The sequence below is a fragment of the Rhinolophus sinicus genome, chromosome X (genome assembly GCF_036562045.2).
Source record: "Rhinolophus sinicus isolate RSC01 chromosome X, ASM3656204v1, whole genome shotgun sequence".
Taxonomy (NCBI): Eukaryota; Metazoa; Chordata; class Mammalia; order Chiroptera; family Rhinolophidae; genus Rhinolophus; species Rhinolophus sinicus.
Genome location: NC_133768.1, coordinates 78,145,644 through 78,168,311, shown reverse-complemented (window position 1 = coordinate 78,168,311; position 22,668 = coordinate 78,145,644). Strand labels below are relative to the sequence as shown.

Genomic DNA, 22,668 nt, shown 5'->3' with positions numbered 1-22,668 from the left:
GCTCCCCTCCAGACTACTGCACCTGTGGAATAAGTTAGAGGTGAGGGCATGGAGGGGCATGGTAATACTGAATGAGGAGACTTTTCTTCAGGGCCTCCAAGAGGTTGCTGGAGGCCCAGGCTACTCCCATATTTTGAAGATTCCTGTATATTTTTTTAAAGTGAATTAAAACAAAAACGGAGTTACAAAAACTATGGTATATAATTAGCTCTCAATATCCGGAGGTTCTTCCACATCCACGATTCAACCAACCACAGACTGAAAATGGTATTTTTCATCCGCAGATGCAGAAGGCTGACTGTATGCACTGTTCTATGCCATTTTATATAAGGGACTTGAGCATCTTTGGATTTTGGTATACATGGGGAGTCCTGGAACCAATCCCCCAAGGACACCAAGGAATGACTATTTTTAATTGCTTACATCGTTTAAAAATTGCATTTTTATCCCTGAGGCAAAACTATAATACAACGTATAATGTCTCATAGTGAGGTCCAGAAATCTGCATTTTAAACTAATGCTCCATGTGATTCTGATGCACACCAGCATTTGAGAAGCATGGCCAGAATTCTACCAGGAGAAAAAAGAAGTCCAAGTGAGGTAGACTTCCCTCAAAATGCCACGGAAATTAATGATCTTGCCGCGATTTGCTGTGTGTATGTCACAGCATTTTGTGTTACTTTCCCATCATAGGGAAATAGCTGGTCTCATGCCGAAATGAAGTAAGCAGCTACTAGTTAAATGTGAAAGATGCCAAAATGTCTCCCTCCCCAAAGTATCCCTCCAACCAGCCTGCCATCAGTCCCAAGATTCCTGGATGCAGTTTTTCTTTTTAAAGTTTATTATTAGTTCTGCTTTGCTATGTCTGTGCCTGCCACGCACCCTTTGCATTATGTTATAAAGCTTTCCAATTTGCTAGAGCAAGATGGTTGCTGGCAGGAGATCTGAAAGAGTCCATAAGAACTTGTCAAAAGCTGGTAAGAAATTGGCCTTGTATTTGATTGCAAGGAAAATAACTTTGAGCTTGGATTTGTTGAGAAATGTGAAATTAAATAGACATGTTCATTTGACCTAGCTATGGCCATGTGTTCAGAATCTGAGCAAATCAACAACTTTGAGGGTATGTCTATAGACACAGTATATTACACTGGCACTGTGAAAGCAGTTAAAATAAATAGAAGCCCTGGCCTGTTCTACAGGACCTGACAATCTCCAAGGCATTGCAGGGTATACACATGAACTAGAACACACATGTAAGGTAATGTGTCATTAAAAGTACATTATGGTAGCACAAAAGTCCTGATACTTTTGGAAAGTTGGGAATAGGAAGGACCACAGCCTATGATTGTGTAGGTTATGTCTTACACAAAAGCACACAGCCATGGGCAATGTTCATAATTGTGCAGAGAGGTTAGGGCAGAGAGTAGGAGAGGGGGTCACCACCAAACACTGAAATAAGCAAAGCAAAATCTACTGTCTAATTTGTCTGTCATTTATAGTAAAAGGCTATCCCCATGCAGATGAATGAAAACCTCTTGGCTATCATATATTTAGGGAAGTTTTAGACAAATAAAACTGCAAAAGCCATATTCATAGTCTCGCAATTCAAATAAGATCAAGGATTGAAATTAAAATGGACTTCTATATGCCAAATCATCTTCTTGTCCATATTGCTCACTGTTACAATTTCAACACCTAGCATGTAGCAGGAACTTAACATATATTTGTTGAATGAATGAATGTATGAATGCTTATCTTACTCATCACTTTACAGCTCACAGTGTTTAACCAGCCTTGCCAGGTGATCTATTATTTCTCAATCTTCAGGATTTAGGTGTTACCTCTGTACTTTAATTGTATTCTGTGAGGTGCTCCCACTACCACTACTAGATAGTCACCTCTCTATATTCAGCACCTAGCAGAGTGCCTGGGATATGGCAGTTGCTTGACATAGGAATCAAAGAATGAATGGATAGGTGGACATTGAACTGATACATGATAAATGAATGGAAAAGGACTGCTGAGATGATAATTTTCAATAATTTCTCTGCTATACTATTACATAGTAATTCCCAACCTGAGCTCATCTGAGTACTAGGGGAATGGAATGGTAGCAACTGGGGTCCTTGAGCTGTTTTCAAAATGCTTATCAAAAGTTGTATCCTCACATAAGTGGAGTAGATACAATGAGGGGCACCAGAGAGTCTCCTAAGCTCAAAAAAGATTCTATTCTTTGCTTTTTGACTATTATGAATAATGCTGCTATGAACATTTGTGTACAAGTTTTTGTATGGAATATGTTTTCACTTCTCTTGGGCATATAGCTTGTAGTGGATTGCTGGGTCATATGGTAACTATATGTTTAACCATTTAAGGAATTGTTTTCCAAAGCAGTCGCACCATTTTACATTCCCACCAGCTGTGTGTGAGAGGTCCAATTTCTCCATATCTTCCCCAACACTGGCTATTGTCTTTTTTAATTATAGCCATCCTAGTGGATGTGAAGTTTTTTCATTGTGATTTTAATTTGAATCACCCTAATGACTAATGATGTTCAGCACATTTCCATGTGCTTATTGGTCATTTGCATGTCTGCTTTGGGGAAATGTCTATTCAAGTGCTTTGCCCATTTTTATATTGGTTTATCTTTTAATTGTTGAGTTGTAATTGTTCTTTATATATTCTGGATACAAGTCCTTCATCAGACATATATTGCATTATTTTCTCTCACTCTGTGGGTTGTCTTTTCATTTTCTTTGTGGTGTTCTTTGAAGTACAATAGTTTTTCACTTTTATGAAGGCCAATTTACCTTTTTTTTTTTTTTTTTTTTTTTGTCACTTGGCTTTTCGTGTCCTATCTAAGAAAGCATTGTCTTATCCTAGGTCATGAAAATTTACCCCTAAGTTTCATTAGAGTTTTATAGCTTTTATCTCTTAAATTTAGTTCTGTGATCCATTTTGTGTTGAGTTGTATATGTAGCTTGAGGTAGGAGTCCAATTTTATTCTTTGGAATGTGGATATCCAGTAGTTTCAGCATTCAGCATGCCAAACTGATGTTTCACAAAGGTGCAAAAGCAATTCAGTAGAGGGACAACATCCTCTTCAACAAATGACAATTGGTTATCCATAGGCAGAAAACAAACAAACAAAAAAAACTTCAATACAAACCTCACAACCTATGCAAAAATTAACTCAAAGTGGATCATAGAACTGAATGCATATCTTATAACTATAGAATTTATAGAGGAAAACATAAGAGAAAAATCTTCATGACTTTGGGTTACGTAAAGAGGTTTCAGATATAATACCAAAAGCACGACCCATTAAAAATTTGATGTTTGACTTCATTGAAATTAAAACACTTTGCTCTATGAAAGGCACCATTAAGCAAATGGAAAGACAAGACAAAGACTTGGGGGAAAAAATTTGCAAGCTCCATTTCTGACAGAGAGTTAGTATCCAGAATATATTTTGGGAAAAAAAACACACACAAAAACAAAGAAACTCAAAATCCACTAGTAAGACAAATAAAAATAGGCAAAGGATCTGACAGACACCACACCACAGAAGACATACAGCTGGCAAATAAACATATGAAAAGATGCTCACCATCATTAGCCATTTAGAAAATGCAAATTAAAACATAATGAAAGCATGCTACTTATCTGTTAGAATGGCTAAACTTTAAAAACCTGTCAAGTGCTAAGGAGGATATAGAGCAAATGGTGGAAATGAAAAACAGTACAGCCACTCTAGAAAATAATTTGGAAGTTTATTATAAAGTTAAACTTCCACTTACCACATGACTCAGTGATACCACTGCTAGACATTTAAGTTAGAGATACTAAACATGTTCACATATTCACACAAAAACCTATCATGAATATTCGCAGCAGCTCTATTCATAATTGCTAAAAACTGGAAATAACCCAAATGTTCTTCAGTGGGTGAATGAATAAACAATCTGTGATACAAACATATAATGGCAAACTACTCAGCATAAAATAAAACAGACTATTGATACATGGAAAAATGTAGATGAATCTCAAAGATGTTAATGCTGAGCGAAATAAGCCAGTATTAAAAGGTTACCTACGTATGATTACATTTTACATAATATTTTGAAAAGGGGAAACTATAGGGATGGAGAATGGAGCAGTGTTTGTCAGGACTTAGGGGTTGGGGAGAGTTTGATCACAAAGGGGCAACACTAGGGAATTCTGGGGGATGAAGGAACAGTTTTGTATCCTGATTGCATTGCAGTGGTGGTTACATCCGCCCATCCAGGTCTTCAAACTCCTAGAAATGTACACCAGTGTGTGTGTTTGTGTGTGTGTGTGTGTGTGTGTGTGTGTGTGTGCGCGTGTGCACACACACGCGTGCACACACGCACGGGTGATGTGTTTGTCTTCATTATAATGGTGATTACACACAGGTATATATGTTTGTCAAAATTCATCAAACACTTAAAATAGGTGAATATTAGTCTGTGTAAATCATTTCTCAATAATATTGATATTTTTTCAAAGAAAGCCTTTCCACAACAATCCCACTCCTTAAAAATAACTACTGCTGCCGGTTTTGTATGTACCTGTCTAGAACAAATAAGCAGGTAATATACAGGGTTTTACAGTTGCATAAATGGGATCATTGCACACAATATATATTGTGCTTTATACCGCCTTTTTTCACTTAGAGGTCTTGGAGGTCTTATAGATATATGGACAAATGCATATACACATATACATGTTCTGTATATGAAATGTTAATAGATATTGTTAAACAGTTATATTGTAAGCCATTTTATGGATGTGCCATCATTTATTTAACCAGTCTCCCACTGTTGGATATTCAGGTTGTCAGATGTTTTGCTATTAACAAGCTACAGTGAACAGCCCTGTGCTGTTCACTGTACATCTTCTTTCAAGTATACTGATAAGATAAATTTCTAAAAATAGGATTCTGGATCACAGGGTGTAATTTATGTTTTTATAGCTACTGGCAGATTGCCTTGCATAGAAGCAAGGTAACACATTTCCCCGAAAATAAGACCTAGCCGGACAATCAGCTCTAATGCATCTTTTGGAGCAAAAATTAACATAAGACCCAGTATTATATTTATATTATATTGTTATGTTATGTTACGTTACGTTATGTTACGTTACGTTATGTTACATTACATCACATTATATAAGACCTAGTCTTATGTTATAGTAAAATAAGACCAGGTCTTATATTAATTTTTGCTCCAAAAGACGCATTAGAGTTGATTGTCTGGCTAGGTCTTATTTTTGGGGAAACACGGTAGAACTTTTAGACTGTGACATGGGTGCATTTTGGAGTTTCCTATCCCAAATCCTTGAACTTCTCTTTCATAGGATCATGCAGACATTGAGTGGAAATTTGCAAGGACAAAGCTCTGGATGAGTTATTTTGATGAAGGCGGCACCTTGCCACCTCCTTTCAACATTATCCCCAGCCCCAAGTCATTTCTATACCTTGGAAACTGGTTCAACAACACCTTCTGCCCCAAAAGAGACCCTGATGGGAGACGGAGAAGGCACAACTTGAGAAGCTTCACAGTAAGGCTTTTAAAAATTATGTTTCTTTTTAAACAAAACTGTTTCCTGCCTTCCCTCATTTGTGACACTTGCTATCTCAAACATAAAGTCACTTCCACCTAAAATGTTTTCGGGAGGTATCAGGCAGGACTCCTGTGTCATTCCCCAGTCCTAATATTTAGAATGCTATTCGGGTGAATGGGTTGCTGAGAGACTGTTGTGTAACCTCTCTGTCCATTTTTAATTACAGGAACGCCATGCTGACAGCCTGATACAGAATCAACATTATCAGGTAAAGCTTCCTCACAGAGACTAAGCACAATAGTTCTTGGTCAGTTGTGACCTTGGACAAGTCACTTAACTTCACTGCACCTCAGTTTCTTCATCTGTAAAATGGGGATAACAAAACTTAACTCACAGTGTTGTGAGAATTGAGTGGTGAGTATGTATGTATGATTTTGTGCGTGTGGTGGACACAGTGCTTGACACATAGCATTAAGTGGTAGCTACCATCATCACCATTATTAATACAAAGCATAGTGACTATGTATGTGCCATTCTCAGGAAGCTAACTAAAAAGAGGCTATCCCTGTAAAGGAGAAGTGTAGACTGACTGTAAGAAAAAAAAAATCTCTTGATTATGTAATTAGTGGACATTGAAATCAGCAGATTTTGTGACACTGACGAATGGCTTTCTCAACTTTATAAAAAGAAGAAAAACTCTCCTCTTACTAAAAGGTTTAAAGTTTAATCCAGCTTGAGGGAAAAGGATATTGACTATGACGATTCAAGGATTATTCCGCTGTCATTATTCTATAAATGAATCCATGTTTACCTTGTTTCAGTGGAAAATTTTCCTTTCAGGTGAATTGTTCTCGCTGGCCCTGTCTGCCACCAAATTTGGACATATAATATTTCTTCATTTAGCCAATGGACTTGGGGTCTTTGCAGAAAATGGCTGGATCCTGGGAGGATTTTCTATTGCAAAGACAATCTAAGCATATTTTATTATGTGTGTATGTTTCTTACTTTACTGAAAGCCCAACAAGGAAACTGAATGCCTCGTTCATGGTTTGTTTGTTTGTTTGTTTGTTTGTTTGTTTTTTAATTCCAGGAAGTTATCAGGAATTTAGTCAAAAGGTATGTGGCTGCTATGATAAGAAATTCCAAAACAAATGAGGGGCTAACAGAAGAGAATTTTAAGGTAACTTATCATGAAGTAGTTTAATTTCTCATTTCACATTTCTTCAGCATTATGTAATCTTCACACTGTTTGTGGTTTCTGGTGATGGAGTTTCAACTGCCTGTAATACAGCAAAACCAGCTACAATTTTTATTCTCTATCTTGGAATACTCTGTCATCCAGTAGGTGGAGGGATTTTACCAACTGTCACTACAACCAGCTTTATGAACAAAAGAATCTGCCCTATGCATTATTTTCATATTCTGGGTATTTCTCAGTGTGGGAATTGAGTGTTTCAAATGCTATGGCAAGGATGTGTGGTGAGGGGAAAGATAGCAAAGGGAAGATTTCTGGGGACTTAAAGGCCCTGTTTACTTAAAAAAAAAATTAAGATAAAGACCAAAAATATCTATCATTAAACCTCAGATTTAAGAAAGCATACCATGAAACATTAAAATTTTCCTAATACTAGCATTAGCCTAAAACAGAGGTTCTCAACCTCAGCCAATTTTGTCCACCAGGGCACATTTAGCAACGTCTGGAGACATTTTTGGTTGTCACACTGGGATGTGTGTGCTATTGGCATCTAGTGGGTAGAGATTAGGGTTGCTACAAAACATCCTACACTGCACAGGACAGCCCCACAACAAAGAATTATCCAGCTCAACATGTCAAGTAGTTGAGAAACCCTATGCTAAAACACATGAAGGAACATAGGAAGACCATTATCCTAATGCACAGATATAACTCACTTATCGAGGGCCTACTATGTTCCAGGCACTCCACTGGTTGCTGGAGTACTGTGATAAGGAAGATATAGCCAGCCCTATTCTCATGGAGTGAGACACAAATAATAATAGAAGGTAACAAATAAGTATTCTAACAGGATAAATACAGGGTACTGTGGAGACACAGAGAAGAGGGTCACTCAACTGGGCCTTGGGAAGTCAGAGCCGGTTTTCCAGAAGAAGCGATGTTTCAAGGTGAGGCTTGAAGGAGGAGCCAGATAAGGGAAAGCTGGGGAGAAGCATGTTCTAGATAGAGAGAACAGTACAGACAAAGGCCCAGAGGCAAGAAAGAATATGTCTATACAGGTAGACAGTAAAGAGCCTGGGGAGAGTAAGAAGAAAGGAAATCAGAGAGATTGAAAAATACCGGGCCCTGAAAACCTTGTAGTCTATGGTATGGAGTTTCTACTTTTTCTTCTGGTCAGTGGAAAGTTACTAAAGTTTTAAGCAAGGGAATGACATGATCAGAATTAAGCTTTTCTTTTATACAAGTTATTCAAATGGCTATTTATTCTTTAAAATATTTATGAGTATTTTCAATCTGAATTAAATATCTACCATGCATATATATAGTCATTATACAGACATGAACTACAGAAAAACTTTAACACAGCAATTCAAAATAATTGTTTCCAACAACCCAATTGAAAAATGGGATGAGACGTCATCAAAAAGGCGGCATGAGGTGAGCCTCCGTAAAGCTCCCTGGAATTCACAACTAATCAAACAACAATAACTCCACAAATGACTCCCTGCACAGCAGACGGGCAAGATGAAGAGGGCCACTGATGAATTCACCTAAAAGTGGGCGAATCACACGAGCTGTGGAGGAGGAAAGGGATAAGTGCAGAGACGGAGGCACGTGGGCACAGGGCGCAGACCTAGCTCAGTGCTCCCAGCTCGCTGCATCCCCGAAATACCACAGCTGTGGGAGAGGGAAGAACTCGGACTGCTAGGGCTCCATTTATGGCCCACAGGGCTGAGGAGACAGCATATAACACGGCTGAACCCAACACTCACGGCAGAGACCTTGGAGAAAAGACTGAGGGAAGAAGGCTGAAAACAGTGGTTTAAGACCTCACTGACGAGCAGAGAACGGAGGCCTTAGGCACTGAGACTAGCCGCCCCCTCCCTACCCTCCAAGAGCTCGCCCCGGCCCCACCTGCCAGGTGCTAAAAGCGGAACAATAGTAGTGTCAGATCAAAAGAACAGAATATTTGCTATTCTGAGAACTGTGGACCACAGACACAGATTCTCAGGCCAACTAGTTCGGGCAAAGGGGAGGGAGCTGTGAAAGCAGGACCAGCTGTGGTGCTGCTCACGGCCATTGCTCCTGGCCACCTCTCAAAACTCACCCCGCCCCTGGCCCCACCTATCTGGATAGATCCCTGCAGGAGTAAACAGAACTGCTGAAACATACGGGCTCTGAATCTGGAGCGGGAAGAGCTTTGGAACACCAAAAGCTCTCCACATACCCACCAGGACACTGCGCCCTGTGACCTAGACGAACTATTAACAGAGGAGAAGCCCGTCTCCCAGGGAATACCCCCATTGTGTGAGAAGCAGGAATACTGCACAGAAAATATAGCACTACCGTGTGGGAGAAGAAAAATAAGCTGCAGTTGGAGAAAAAATAAAACATTCTACCAACAAGTACTGGAAAACAAAAGAAAGACCGCTTCCTATCAACCTGTTGCAGAAGCCACTCCTGTAGATGTCTAGGAAGAGAAATAGTAAACCAGTAATTGCCATGAATAACCAAGGCAACAAGATAGCTCAGAAAGAAAGTGAAAAATCTCCAGAAAAGGCACTTAAAGATACAGAAATATGTGACTTAAATGACAGAGAATTCAAGATTGCAGTTCTGAAAAAACTCAAAGAGATGCAAGAAAACACAGATAGGCAGTTAAATGAACTCAGAAACACAATCAAAGAACAGCATGAGCATTTTACGAAAGAGATTGAAATTTTTAAAAAGAACCAAATAGAATTTCTGGAGATTAAGAACTCAATAGAAGAAATTAAGAATGAAATAACCAGCTTAGGTAGTAGAGTTGACCAGATGGAGGAAAGCATCAGTGACATCGAAGATAGAAACCTGGAAATTACACAGATGGAAGAAGAAAGAGACTTGAGACTTAAAAGAAATGAAAGAACTCTACAAGAACTTTCTGACTCCATCAGAAAGAGCAATATAAGAATAATGGGCATACCAGAAGGAGAAGAAAGAGAGAAGGGAACAGAGAATATATTCAAACAAATTGTCGATGAGAACTTCCCAAACTTGTGGACAGAACTGGACCCTCGAATCCAAGAAGCAAGTAGAACACCTAATTACCTCAATCCCAACAGGCCTTCTCCAAGGCACATTGTATTGAAGCTGTCTAAAATCAACGACAAAGAAAGAATCCTCAAGGCAGCCAGGGAAAAGAAGACGGTAACTTACAAAGGAAAGCCCATTAGATTATCATCAGATTTTTCAGCAGAAACTCTACAAGCCAGGAGGGAGTGGAACCAAATATTCAAACTATTGAAAGAGAGAAATCATGAGCCAAGAATAATATATCCAGCAAAGATATCCTTTAGATATGAAGGAGGAATAAAGACCTTTCCAGACATACAGAAGCTGAGGAATTTTCTAATACACGACCTGCACTACAAGAAATACTAAAGGAGGCTATTCGACCACCATCAACAGGGACAATTTGTGGCAACCAAAACTCAAAAAGGGGAGAGTAAAGGCCTGAACCGAATATGGGAATGGAGAAAGTAAGCGTGCTGAAGAAAATGGAATACTCTAAATATCAAACTTTCTTTTACATAAACTTAAGGGTAACCACTCAAAAAAATCCAGAACTGAAATATATACTGAAATAAAAGAAGAAACAGAGGGAAACATCATAGAATACCACCACACAGAAATAATAGACAACAACAAAAAGGCAAAGAAACAATGGAGACACAGCCTTACCAGAAAACTAAAGATAGAATGACAGGAAATCCTCACATATCAATAATCACCCTAAATGTAAATGGACTGAACTCAACAATAAGAAGGCACAGAGTAGCAGATTGGATCAAAAAACTAAACCCAACCGTATGCTGTCTCCAAGAGACACATCTCAGCTACAAGGACAAGCATAGACTCAAAGTGAAAGGGTGGAAATTGACACTCCAAGCAAATGGTACCCAGAGAAAATCAGGTGTAGCCATAATGATATCACATAAAACAGACTTCAAGGTGAAAAAGATAACAAGAGACAAAGATTGACAGTTCATAATGGTGAAGGAGAGTGTACAACAAGAAGACATAACAGTCATCAATATTTATGTCTCCAATCAGGGAGCACTGAAATACACCAAGCAACTACTAACAGAACTAAAGGGAGAAATTGACCAAAACACAATTATACTAGGGGACTTAAATACATCATTGACAGCTATGGATAGATCATCCAAACAGAAAATAAATAACGAAATAGTAGCCCTAAATGACACATAAGATGAAATGGACATAATTGACATTTATAGAGCACTTCATCCTAAAACATCAGACTATACATTCTTTTCTAGTGTACATGGAACATTCTCAAGGATAGACCATATATTGGGACATAAAATCAGTCTCAACAAATTTAAGAAGATTGAAATCATACCAAGCATACTCTTTGATCACAAGGCTTTGAAATTGGATATCAAATGCAAAAAGAAAGCAGGAGAACAGCACAAATACATGGAAACTAAACAACATACTTTTAAAGAACGACTGGGTCAAGAAGAAATTAGAGGAGAGATCAAAAGATACATAGAAACAAATGACAATGAAAATACATCCTACCAAAATTTTTGGGATGCAGCGAAAGCAGTTTTAAGAGGGAAATTTATCGCATTACAGGCCTATCTCAAGAAACAAGAAAACTCCCAAATAAATAACCTCATGTTACACCTTAAAGAACTAGAAAAAGAAGAACAAGTAAAACCCAAGGTCAGCAGAAGAAAGGAAATAACAAAAATTAGAGCAGAACTAAATGAAATAGAGAACAAAAAGACAATAGAAAAATTAATGTGACAAAGAGCTGGTTCTTTGAAAAGATTAACAAAATTGACAAACCCTTGGCTAGACTCACTAAGATAAAAAGAGAGAAGACACTGATTAACAAAATCAGAAACGAAAAGGGAAGTTATCACGGACACCACAGAAATACAAAGGATCATCCAAGAATACTATGAAGGACTATATGCCACCAAATTCAATAACCTAGAAGAAATGGACAAGTTCTTAGAAACATATAGCTTTCCAAGGTTTGAACCATGAAGAACTGGAAAATCTAAACAGACCGATCACCAGTAACGAAATTGAATCAGTCATCCAAAAGCTTCCCAAAACAAAAATCCGGGACCAGATGGCTTCACTAGTGAATTCTACCAAACCTTCAAAGAGGATCTAATACCAATCCTGCTCAAACTCTTCCAAAAAATTGAAGAAGAGACAGTACTCCCTAACTCATTTTATGAGGCCAACATTACCCTGATACCAAAACCTGGTAAGGACAGCACAAAAAAAAAAATACAGACCAATATCTCTGATGAATACAGATGCAAAAATCCTAAATAAAATTCTAGCAAATCGAATACAACAATGCATTAAAAAGATTATTCATCACGACCAAGTGGGGTTCATCCCCGGGGCACAAGGATGGTTCAACATACGCAAATCCATCAATGTGATACATCACATAAACAAAATAAAGGACAAAAATCATATGATTATATCAATTGATGCAGAAAAAGCATTTGACAAGATACAACATCCATTTATGATTAAAACACTTAATAAAATAGGTATAGAAGGAAAATACCTTAACATAATAAAGGCCATATATGACAAGCCCTCTGCTAATCTCATAATTAATGGTGAAAAACTGAAGCCCTTTGCTCTACGTTCAGGAACACGACAGGGATGTCCCCTATCACCTCTGCTTTTCAACATAGTGTTGGAAGTCCTTGCCAGAGCAATCAGGCAAGAGAAAGAAATAAAAGGCATCAAATTGGGAATGAAGAAGTTAAATTATCACTCTTTGCAGATGACATGATGCTATATATAGAAAACCCTAAAGACTCCACCAAAAAGCTATTAGAAACAATCAACGAATACAGTAAAGTTGCTGGCTACAAAATCAACGCACAAAAGTCCATTGCCTTCCTATATACTAACAATGAAATCTCAGAAAAGAAATACAAAAACAATTCCTTTTGCAATTGCAGCAAAAAGAATAAAATACCTAGGAATAAACTTAACCAAGGATGTGAAAGACCTATATGCTGAAAACTATAAGACATTTTTGAAAGAAATTGAAGAAGACACAAAGAAATGGAAAGACATTCCGTGCTCATGGATTGGAAGAATCAACATAGTTAAAATGGCCATATTACCCAAAGCAATATACAGATTCAATGCAATCCCCATCAAAATCCCAATGGCATATTTTAAAGAAATAGAACAAAAATCATCAGATTTGTTTGGAACCACAAAAGACCCCGAATAGCCAAAGCAATCTTAAGAAAAAGAACAATAATGGAGGTATCACACTTCCTGACTTTGGCTTGTACTACAGGGCTACAATAATCAAAACAGCATGGTATTGGCAGAAAACAGACACATAGACCAATGGAATAGAATTGAGAACCCAGAAATAAAACCACATAAATATGGACAGATAATTTTGACAAAGAAGCTAAAACATACAATGGAGCAAAGACAGCCTCTTCAATAAATGGTGCTGGGAGAATTGGATAGCCACGTGCAAAAGAATGAAACTGGACTGCTATTTGTCACCATGTACCAAAGTTAATTCAAAATGGATCAAAGACTTAAGCATAAGACCTGACACAATAAACTGCATAGAAGAAAACATAGGTACTAAACTTATGGACCTTGGGTTCAAAGAGCATTTTATGAATTTGACTCCAAAGGCAATGGAAGTAAAAGCTAAAATAAATGAATGGGACTATATGAAACTTAAAAGCTTCTGCACAGCAAAAGAAACCATCGACAAAATAAAGAGGCCACCAACTGAATGCGAGAATATGTTTGCAAATAGTGTCTCCAATAAGGGGCTAATATCCAGAATATACAAGGAACTCATGCAACTCAACAACAAAAAAACAAACAACCCAATCAAAAAATGGGCAGAGGATTTGAAGAGACATTTCTCCAAAGAGGACATACAAATGGGAAATAGATATATGAAAAAATGCTCAACATCACTAATCATCAGAGAAATGCAAATGAAAACCACAATGAGATATCATCTCACCCCAGTTAGAATGGTTATCCTCTACAAGACAAATAGTGACAAGTGTTGGAGAGGCTGTGGAAAAAAAGGAACCTTCATACACTGTTGTTGGAAATCAGACTGGTGCAGTGTTATGGAAGGCAGTGTGGAGGTTCCTCAAAAAATTACGAATAGAGTTACCATATGACCCAGCAATCCCTCTCCTGGGTATCTACCCAAAAAACCTGAAAACATTTATAGATAAAGACACGTGTGCTCCAAAGTTCATTGCAGCTTTGTGTACCGTGGCCAAGATATGGAAACAAACAAAACGTCCAATAGATGAATGGATAAAGAAGTTGTGGTATATATGCACAATGGAATACTATTTGGTGGTAAGAAAGGATGAAATAGGAACATTTGTGACAACATGGATGGATCTTAAGATTATGCTAAGTGAAATAAGTCAGACAGAAAAAGTCGAGAACCATATGATTTCACTGATGTGTGGTATATAAACCGAAAACAACAAAAGAACAAGACAAACAACTGAAAGAACAAAAACTCATAGACACAGACAGTAGTTTAGTGGTTACCAGAGGGTAAGTGGGGAGGGAGGTAAACAGGGTCTAGAAGAGGGTAAACAGGGTCTAAGATATGGTGATGGAAAGAGAACTGACTCTGGGTAGTGAACACACAATGTGAGATATAATGTATTACAGAATTGTACACCTGAAATCTATGTAACTTTACTAACATATCTTGTCCCAATAAGCTTTAAAGTTTAAAAAAAATGATTGTTTCTTCAACTCACTGAAACATTCCATAAGGTAAAATGAAATTTCCCTTGCATTGACATCTGACAAAATTCTTAGAGAATTTTCTGTAAGTCCGTCTGAGGTAGAAGCAGGGACAACAAATAAATGAGCAAAAAGATTAGAGAAAAGTCAATTACATCCATATATGAAACACATTGCTAAGTTTGAAAAAAATAGTGTGGTTTTTACTTATGTTTTGTGCTCTTTATATTTCATAAATATTCTAGTTGTTTGAAAAAAATTGGGCCCTCTAATTTATAATAGAATCCCTCATATCCACACTTAAATTGGAAACTTGAAACCGATTTGAAAGAGTATATTTATTTGGAATGAATAAGATCTGATCTGTTTCAAGATTAACAAAATTTTGGGAATTTGGATAATTTTATTCCCAGAGTTACTTTTGCTTCTACCACTTAGTATAGCCCTCCCATTTCCCCAATTTTTGCTCTTGGTTTTTCTCTTCTTTATTGAATAAGAAACTAAATACAAGGTCTGACAATTAAGTTCACTAACTTGTTGCAATGATGTTGCTAACCTTTTTTTATATCAGAGGGGTTATTCATTTTAAATTTGTACCAACTGGACAGTTAACCAAATTTACGATTTTTTTAAATACTGAAAAGGCTGTGTGAAATAGTTAGACGACCTGAACTTTTCGCCAACAATTCATGGCTCTTGCATCATGATAATGTACCAGCTCACAGGGCACTGTCTGTGAGGGAGTTTTTAGCCCGTAAACAAATAACTGTATTGGAACACCCTCCCTATTCACCTGATCTGGCCCCCAGTGACTTCTTTCTTTACCTGAAGATAAAGGAAATATTGAAAGGAAGACATTTTGATGACATTCAGGGCATGGTTTTTAAAGGAGTAATCTAATGTCTGGACAGTCAGTTAGGGACAGAAGACATTTCATAGGAACTTGAATGAACAAGCCTCCACCACACCCTCCCAAAATAGCAGCCTCATCACCTGACATATTCCACTTCCCTAGTTTTATTCCTTAGAGTCGTAAAAGTGTTTCCTCTTCAGCAGCACTTTTACATGCAGATGCCTAGACCTATGAGGCCAGTGCCCTAATCTAATACCTTAATTGTCAGTTAATGCTTGAGCAGGGGCTAGTCTGTTGGTGTGCTCCTAATGTGGCGTTTCTGAAATCAACTTCACCAATTGCATCGTTTTTCTAATGGCCAGCCCTGCCCAGAGAATTATTAATATGTTCTTATTGTGCTGGAATAATGAGAGGTAGTTCGGGTACTTTGTCATTTGTTATTAGGCAAAACCTGAAAGATTCCAAATGATACCAGTATGCCTATTTTGAACTAAAGATCAAGTTTCTTAACATAATGTGTCTTCTCTCTTGCCCTAGGAATTAAAGCAGGACATCTCCAGCTTTCGATATGAAGTGCTTGACCTCTTAGGAAATAGGAAACACCCAAGGAGAAGCTTTTCCACCAGCAGCACTGAACTCTCTCAGAGGGATGATACCAATGATGGCAGTGGTGGGGCTCGGGACAAATCCAAGAGTGTCTCTTTCAATTTAGGCTGCAAGAAAAAGGCCTGCCATGGGCCATCTCTCATCAGAACCATGCCAAGAGACAGTGATGCCCAAGGGAAGTTAACAGCTGAGTCAAGCAAACACTCTTTCATGGGTTCTTCTCTCAAGAAACTGGGTCTCCTATTCTCCAAGTTTAATGGTCATATGTCTGAACCCAGTTCACAGCCAATGTACACAGTTTCTGATGGAATCGTTCAGCAGCACTATATGTGGCAGGACATCAGATATTCTCAGATGGAGAAAGGGCAATCAGAGGCCTGTTCTCAAAGTGAAATTAACCTCAGTGAGGTAGAATTAGGTGAAGCCCGGGGCCCTGCTCAGAGCAGTGAGCGCCCTCTAGCCTGTTCCAGCTCTCTGCACTGCGTATCCAGTATCTGCTCCTCAAATTCTAAACTTTTAGACTCCTCAGAGGATGTATTTGAAACTTGGGGAGAGGCTTGTGACCTGCTCATGCACAAATGGGGTGATGGACAGGAAGAACAAGTTATAACTCGACTCTAAGTCAAGCCTCTATCACCTGTTCTGGAACTCAACATAAAATTGATCTGAAAGGTGACATAGAGTATGATTCCCTCACTGCCCCCAACCCAAGAAAGGAGAGGGAAACACCTATTATTTTCACCATCTTTTATAGCCACAGTCTCCATTTTTGTTCTTGTTGTTATTATTACTACTACCGTGCTTCCCCGAAAATAAGACCTAACCGGAAAATAAGCCTTAGCATGATTTTTCAGGATGACATCCCCTGAACATAAGCCCTAATGCATCTTTTGGAGCAAACATTAATATAAGACCCAGTCTTACTTTCAGGGAAACACGGTATGATTTGCTTTTTATACCTGTAAACACTAAGTCCATTACACAACCAACCAAAGGGAAGTGTGCCACTAATTAGCAAAGGTGCAGTTGGGTGCTTAACCCTCTGGTTTTGCTTTTCTTACCCTTGCTTCCTTGAAGCTCAGGTGCCACTGTTGCTGCTGCAGATTCCTGACCTTCCTCAGCATCTCACACCATTTTCCCACAGACTGAAGAATGTGTTCAGCTGTCAAATAAGGCAAACTAACCTGCCTATCTCTGTTACCCTTCAGTGCTCCACGCTGCCCATTCTGGTTCAATGAACAGCATCAAAAGGAGACTGAACAGCCTGTAAAGAACTGTCAGCTTGTGCTTTCTAGTATAACTGGCATTCTTGTTCTTTTTGTGTTTAAACACTACAACCTCTCCTTATTGTGGGGGCTATTGAATATTTTGTTTCTTAAAGATGTGATAGTTTCCTAATGTGTGCCAATGAATATTTACCCCATAGTATATATCATATCTAATAAGTTAGTGAATTCCTTTCCTGTATTTGTGTATTTCAGTTAACTTACTACAGTTAAAATTTGATAGTATCAAGATTAATATTTAGGATGTGTACTGTTTTTAAAAACTTCTACTGCATTCTAACCAATGGTCACTACATCTCATACATTGGCAACAAAACATAATTAGCTGGTATATTTATAGGGTCCTATCTATTGTTGATAGTTTTAATCATCATTGCTATTGAAAAGCATTTCTAACATAAAAAGCTGGATTTTAAAATAATTTTTTTATCAGAAAAATGACATCTTGTTGAGGTGTGGAAATCTAAAAAGAACATCTTTAATTTAATTAATTGCTTTCTGATAAAAAAACAACAAAACAATTTTAGATCTAGATAACCTGATTCAGGTTGCTGTTTTAATATTCACTTGGGGCAATGGAATTGCATGTGCAAACTTATGTTAGGTATATAACATAACCCTACTGATTTCATGGAACTATAAACACGATCCAAATCCTGTCTTCAAAGAAAGCTGCATTTATACATCCAAACAAATTATTTTCAACAGCTTAAGAGGACCTCATCAGAATCCAAAGATGCAGGTTAAAAATGAACTCTATAATGCATATGGTCATCATATTAGACCCAGTAACAACCAAGCAATAACCTGCTAAAAAAGCGTGTTTTGTTTTGTTTTTACCAACATTAGCACAAAGTTATCCCCACCTTACTCTAACATATGACCTGAAACAGCCCTACCTAGGTCTGGGTCGGGAGATTAAATTAACAGTGCGTAGCTCAGAAATGTAAGAGTTAGGTGTCGCCCTGTCCTTGTAAATGTCAACAGCAATAGGAATCCATCTAAATTCTGATGTATCCCTTCTGGTGAAAGTAAGTGAAATGAAACATTTTCAAACAATGCAAATATGCCTCCAAAATAGCTTTTGACAGTGTACTTTCTGTTATTCGAATTGATTCCCATTTCCAGCCCTACCTTCCGTAACTGATGGTCAATATATTCCACATGAAGAAGAGACAAATTGTGGGGGGATGGAGAACAGGAGGAGGTGTTGAAGAATAAAGCTCAGATTCAGGGAAAATTGATCAAGAGAATAAGCTGCATCAAAGACCCATTTGGCAAGTGATAGTCCCAAAATGATTCCTTGATGAAGGAATGATCATTTATTCAAATCCAACTTCTCTCCTACTTCGCTAAGTGGGACTATCATAAATGGCCCTCACATCAATAATAGGTTACTTTCCAGAAGGAAGGTTTCTAAAGTTACAGATTCAACTTTCCCAACTGTCAAATTTTCTTTGAATAATAAATGGAACCTGGGCTACATTCCTGACTCATATTGATGGCACCAAAAACCAATACATGGCCCTATTTCATCAAAAGAAATAGATATCTCTTACAAATGCATGTACTTGGATAACCTTGTTCTGGCAGTTACTTTATCAGTTTGTCAGAAAACAAGAGTAGCCAGACATATAGCCATACTCCAAACTACAGTTTTCTCTCCGTTATATTCTAAAGAGAGAATATGTACCAGAGGTGCCAAAAAAAAAAGTACACATTTTAAGAGATGTTACCTATGTATTACTTTTCAAAGTTGAATTGAATTACAGTAGCAATATGTAGTATGATGTTCGCTCAAAAGATGGCATTAATCAAAAGAATGCCAGCGTCATTCATTGCATTACAATTTTAATAGTTTTTTTTTTCCTTTCTTAAAATGTGTATACATTTTTTGGCACCCTCTGTATAGATCATAGTAGGCAATACCTACAACTGAAAGAAATCAGTGTCCTATTTCATGGAAAGCACATTCCTTTTCAGATCTTCTCAGGGTTAATGTCTTTGTGACTTGGGCTTAAGATGTCACTGGCTATGTTTAGACCCAGCTATGTTGGCAGTTGAGGTCAGTTAACTGTTATGGCTACACAGCTACTGTCCTAACTTCCCTGTTGGTGACACCAACATCTTTATTAGCTCTGGCTCAGTAGAAAGAAGGAAGGGAAAGAGATTTGTGTTCACCTCTCTTCCCTCTGGATCAGCTACTGTCAAGAAAGGTATTTCAAACCCAATGCTTAAGTATGTCCTCTGACTCTCAGGAAGATACAAGCCAACATGAGTGTATAAATATAAAAAAAATTAGAGCTAAAAGAGAACCTTAGAGAGGATCTAGTCTATTCTAAACTCTTATTTTACAAATAGGGGAATAAAAGAGGACTAAAGAAGGATAATGACTTGCTCAAGGTCACAGAGCCAGTCAATAAACCCAAATCTTCTAGTTCATAGAAAAAAGATATTTATTATTAAGCATGAAAAAAAAAAAAAATATATATATATATATATATATATATATATATATATATATATGGAGATGGGAAAATGGAATGGCTATTATAGATACCTTTTTGTACATTTGCCCAAAATGCTGTGAACTCTCCAAATTTCGACTGACACATTTAAAAGTTAAAAATGTATTCCAAAGTCAAATATACTTGTAATTATAAATGGCACAAGAATCATTTACTATTTATCAAAATATTTATACCACAGTTCACCTCCATTACTGTTGGCTCTCTTATCACATCTAGACACATGCATTCATTTCTTTGATTATGCCATAATTACATTCAAGTCTCCCTGATAATTAGTAAGGGTAATACTATGACAAAGAAAATGACCATTGTTAAAGTATCTCCTCTACTTCTAGCTTTAAGTCCTGTGGACTATAAAGACAGAGGAAAGATTCCAAATTCAAAATCATCACTTTCGGAAGATGCCAAATTTTACAGGAATATAAATGCTCCAAGTTATACTTCTGTCCACTTACATGAGAATATTGGAAAATATCCAGTTCTTTCTGTCTCCCATAGTCATCTTTTGTTGCACTCTGACCTAATTTAGCTACTCATATTTCAGCTAAGTCCAAAACATTTAAACATCTGTCTGCAATTTGATTAAAGAACTTTAAAAGTTGTCTACCTTTTCAATGACTTACATTATAAATACCTTCGCATTAAGAACTTTACAGTTCCTATGGCAGTGCAAACCCTCCCCTGTAAATTTCATTGAGAATTTGAGTGAAAAATATGAGTTGATCCCTTAGCAAGAAAATATAAATAACCATTTGATGTTCATATTACCTCGTGGGTGAGACTCAAGTGGTGTTTTGACCAACAGTTTTAAGTTGCCCCGACCTTGTTTTGTTGAGCCATCAGATAAAAAGTACTTGAAGTTAGGCAGACATTCTTTCCTGTTTAAAAGTACATAAGACAATTAATATTATTTTGGTAATCAAATTATCAACACAGTGCTAATAAACAGATTGCTTGTATAGACATAGCCAATGTAAGTTGATGTAATTGTTTGGATCATTTTAAATAACCTCTTCATACTTGTCAGCTCCCTCCAACCCCAACCCCTGCAGACTTGCCTCATCTATGGGTAGTTTAGATTGTTTCTTTGACTTGCGTTATCTAGATAATTGTTCTAAATATCCACTTTGTTGGTATAGAACTAGCCACTGGGAACTGAGTACCCCAATTCAATATTAGCATTACTTTAGTAGAGAGAAATGTTATTTCTACTGTATTTCAAATGACCTTTTTCATCACTTTTTCCAACAGATGTGGGTTTTGGCTTCCATTGCTTTTTGGGGGGTGTTTGTAAAAGTGAGAACCTTGTCTGTGTACACACACACACAAAACACACACACACACAACCACACACAATGAAACTGAGTAACATTTGATAGTTCACACCTTGGATCTTTATCCCTGTTGGTAATTACTAAATTGTTTTTAAGGGAGGACAAGCAGGAATGACTACAATGGAAAAAAACTTCCTGCGATGCGGTGAGGAATTGCTAAAATGAACTGCACCAAGGCATCCAATGTAGCACAACTATTAATATTAGAGCTCTCAGGATTTGGGGTTTTTGGTTTGAAGAAAAAAATAAAGCATTTAGGGCTGAAGAACCTAACCTGTAAAAATAAAAATACACATTTTTGGTGAAATAAATAAATCGGCATAATTCGGATTTACTTTGCAGTTGAGATATTACTATTTATATGTTGATATGTGGCCTAAGGTTTCCATCTATATGCTGCATGTTTTCCAAGAAAGGTGCTGCTAGATGGTTGAGAGCTTTACTTTTAAAGAATGGAATGTTAACAAACAAGAGTTAATTGCTGGAATGATACAGGCAGCAGGCTAGTGTGCTCTAGCATTTTTAAACTCACTGTTTTATTCCCACTCCAGAATAGATTTGTATCTCATATGTACCTGTTAGTTTATTCAATGAGACGTGATATTTCTTTTTTAAAAGATATATCCTCAATCTTTGTGGATGTCTTTGTGAAAGACATATATATATTAAGAATTATAATGTTTAAATATAATATTAAGTGGAATGTCCTTATGCCAAAACCAAGTTTATTTTTATTTTTCAATTACAGTTGACATTCATTCTAATAGTTTCACGTGTTCAGGACAGGGGTTACACATTTACATAAATTTATGAAGTGATCCCCTGAATTAATCTGGTACACACCTGGCTCTATATAGACATAGTTATTATAATATTTATGACTATATTCATTATGCTATACTTTACATCCATGTGATTATTTTGTAACTACCAACTCATACTTTTTTGTGAATTTTTTTTATTAGTTTCAGGTGCACAAAACAATGTAATAGTTAGACATTTATCATTTGTATCCCTCACAGAGTCAACTCCCCGCCCCCCCATCCACTATCCCTCTGACATCGCACACAGCCATAATATTTCCACTGTCTCTATTCCTAATGCTGCACTCCGCTTCTTGTAAAAAAAAAAAAAAAAAAAAAAAAAAAAAAAAAAAAAAATATATATATATATATATATATAATTATAGTCAACATTCATTATTGTTCATCTTCAGCTTCAGGTGTACAGTGAAGTGATCAGGCATCTACATCTTCCCTGAGGTGGTCTCCCTAACAAGTGTCCATCAGATACCCTACAGAACCTTTATGACATTATTGATTACATTCCCCAATTTGACTTTCGTAACCCTCTGGCAATCTTGTGGTTACTGACTGTGCTTTCTAATCCCCTCACCATCACCCTTATCCCCAACACCCACCCATCCAGCAACCCACAGTTTTTCTTTTAC

At 37.2% G+C, this 22,668-nt stretch overlaps 1 protein-coding gene across 2 annotated transcripts in view; it reads left to right on the top strand.

The window, feature by feature from the left end:
• Positions 1 to 19,839, top strand: part of TRPC5 (transient receptor potential cation channel subfamily C member 5) — a 326,934-nt gene extending 307,095 nt beyond the window's left edge. For both annotated transcript variants that reach the window (XM_074323867.1, XM_074323866.1), the window contains 4 exons: positions 5,380 to 5,583; positions 5,813 to 5,854; positions 6,677 to 6,766; positions 15,999 to 19,839. In XM_074323867.1, the coding sequence (XP_074179968.1) occupies positions 5,380 to 5,583; positions 5,813 to 5,854; positions 6,677 to 6,766; positions 15,999 to 16,688 (1,026 nt within the window). In that variant the 3' untranslated portion in view covers positions 16,689 to 19,839. The remainder of the gene's footprint in view (positions 1 to 5,379; positions 5,584 to 5,812; positions 5,855 to 6,676; positions 6,767 to 15,998) is intronic.
• Positions 19,840 to 22,668: the final 2,829 nt, after the last annotated feature.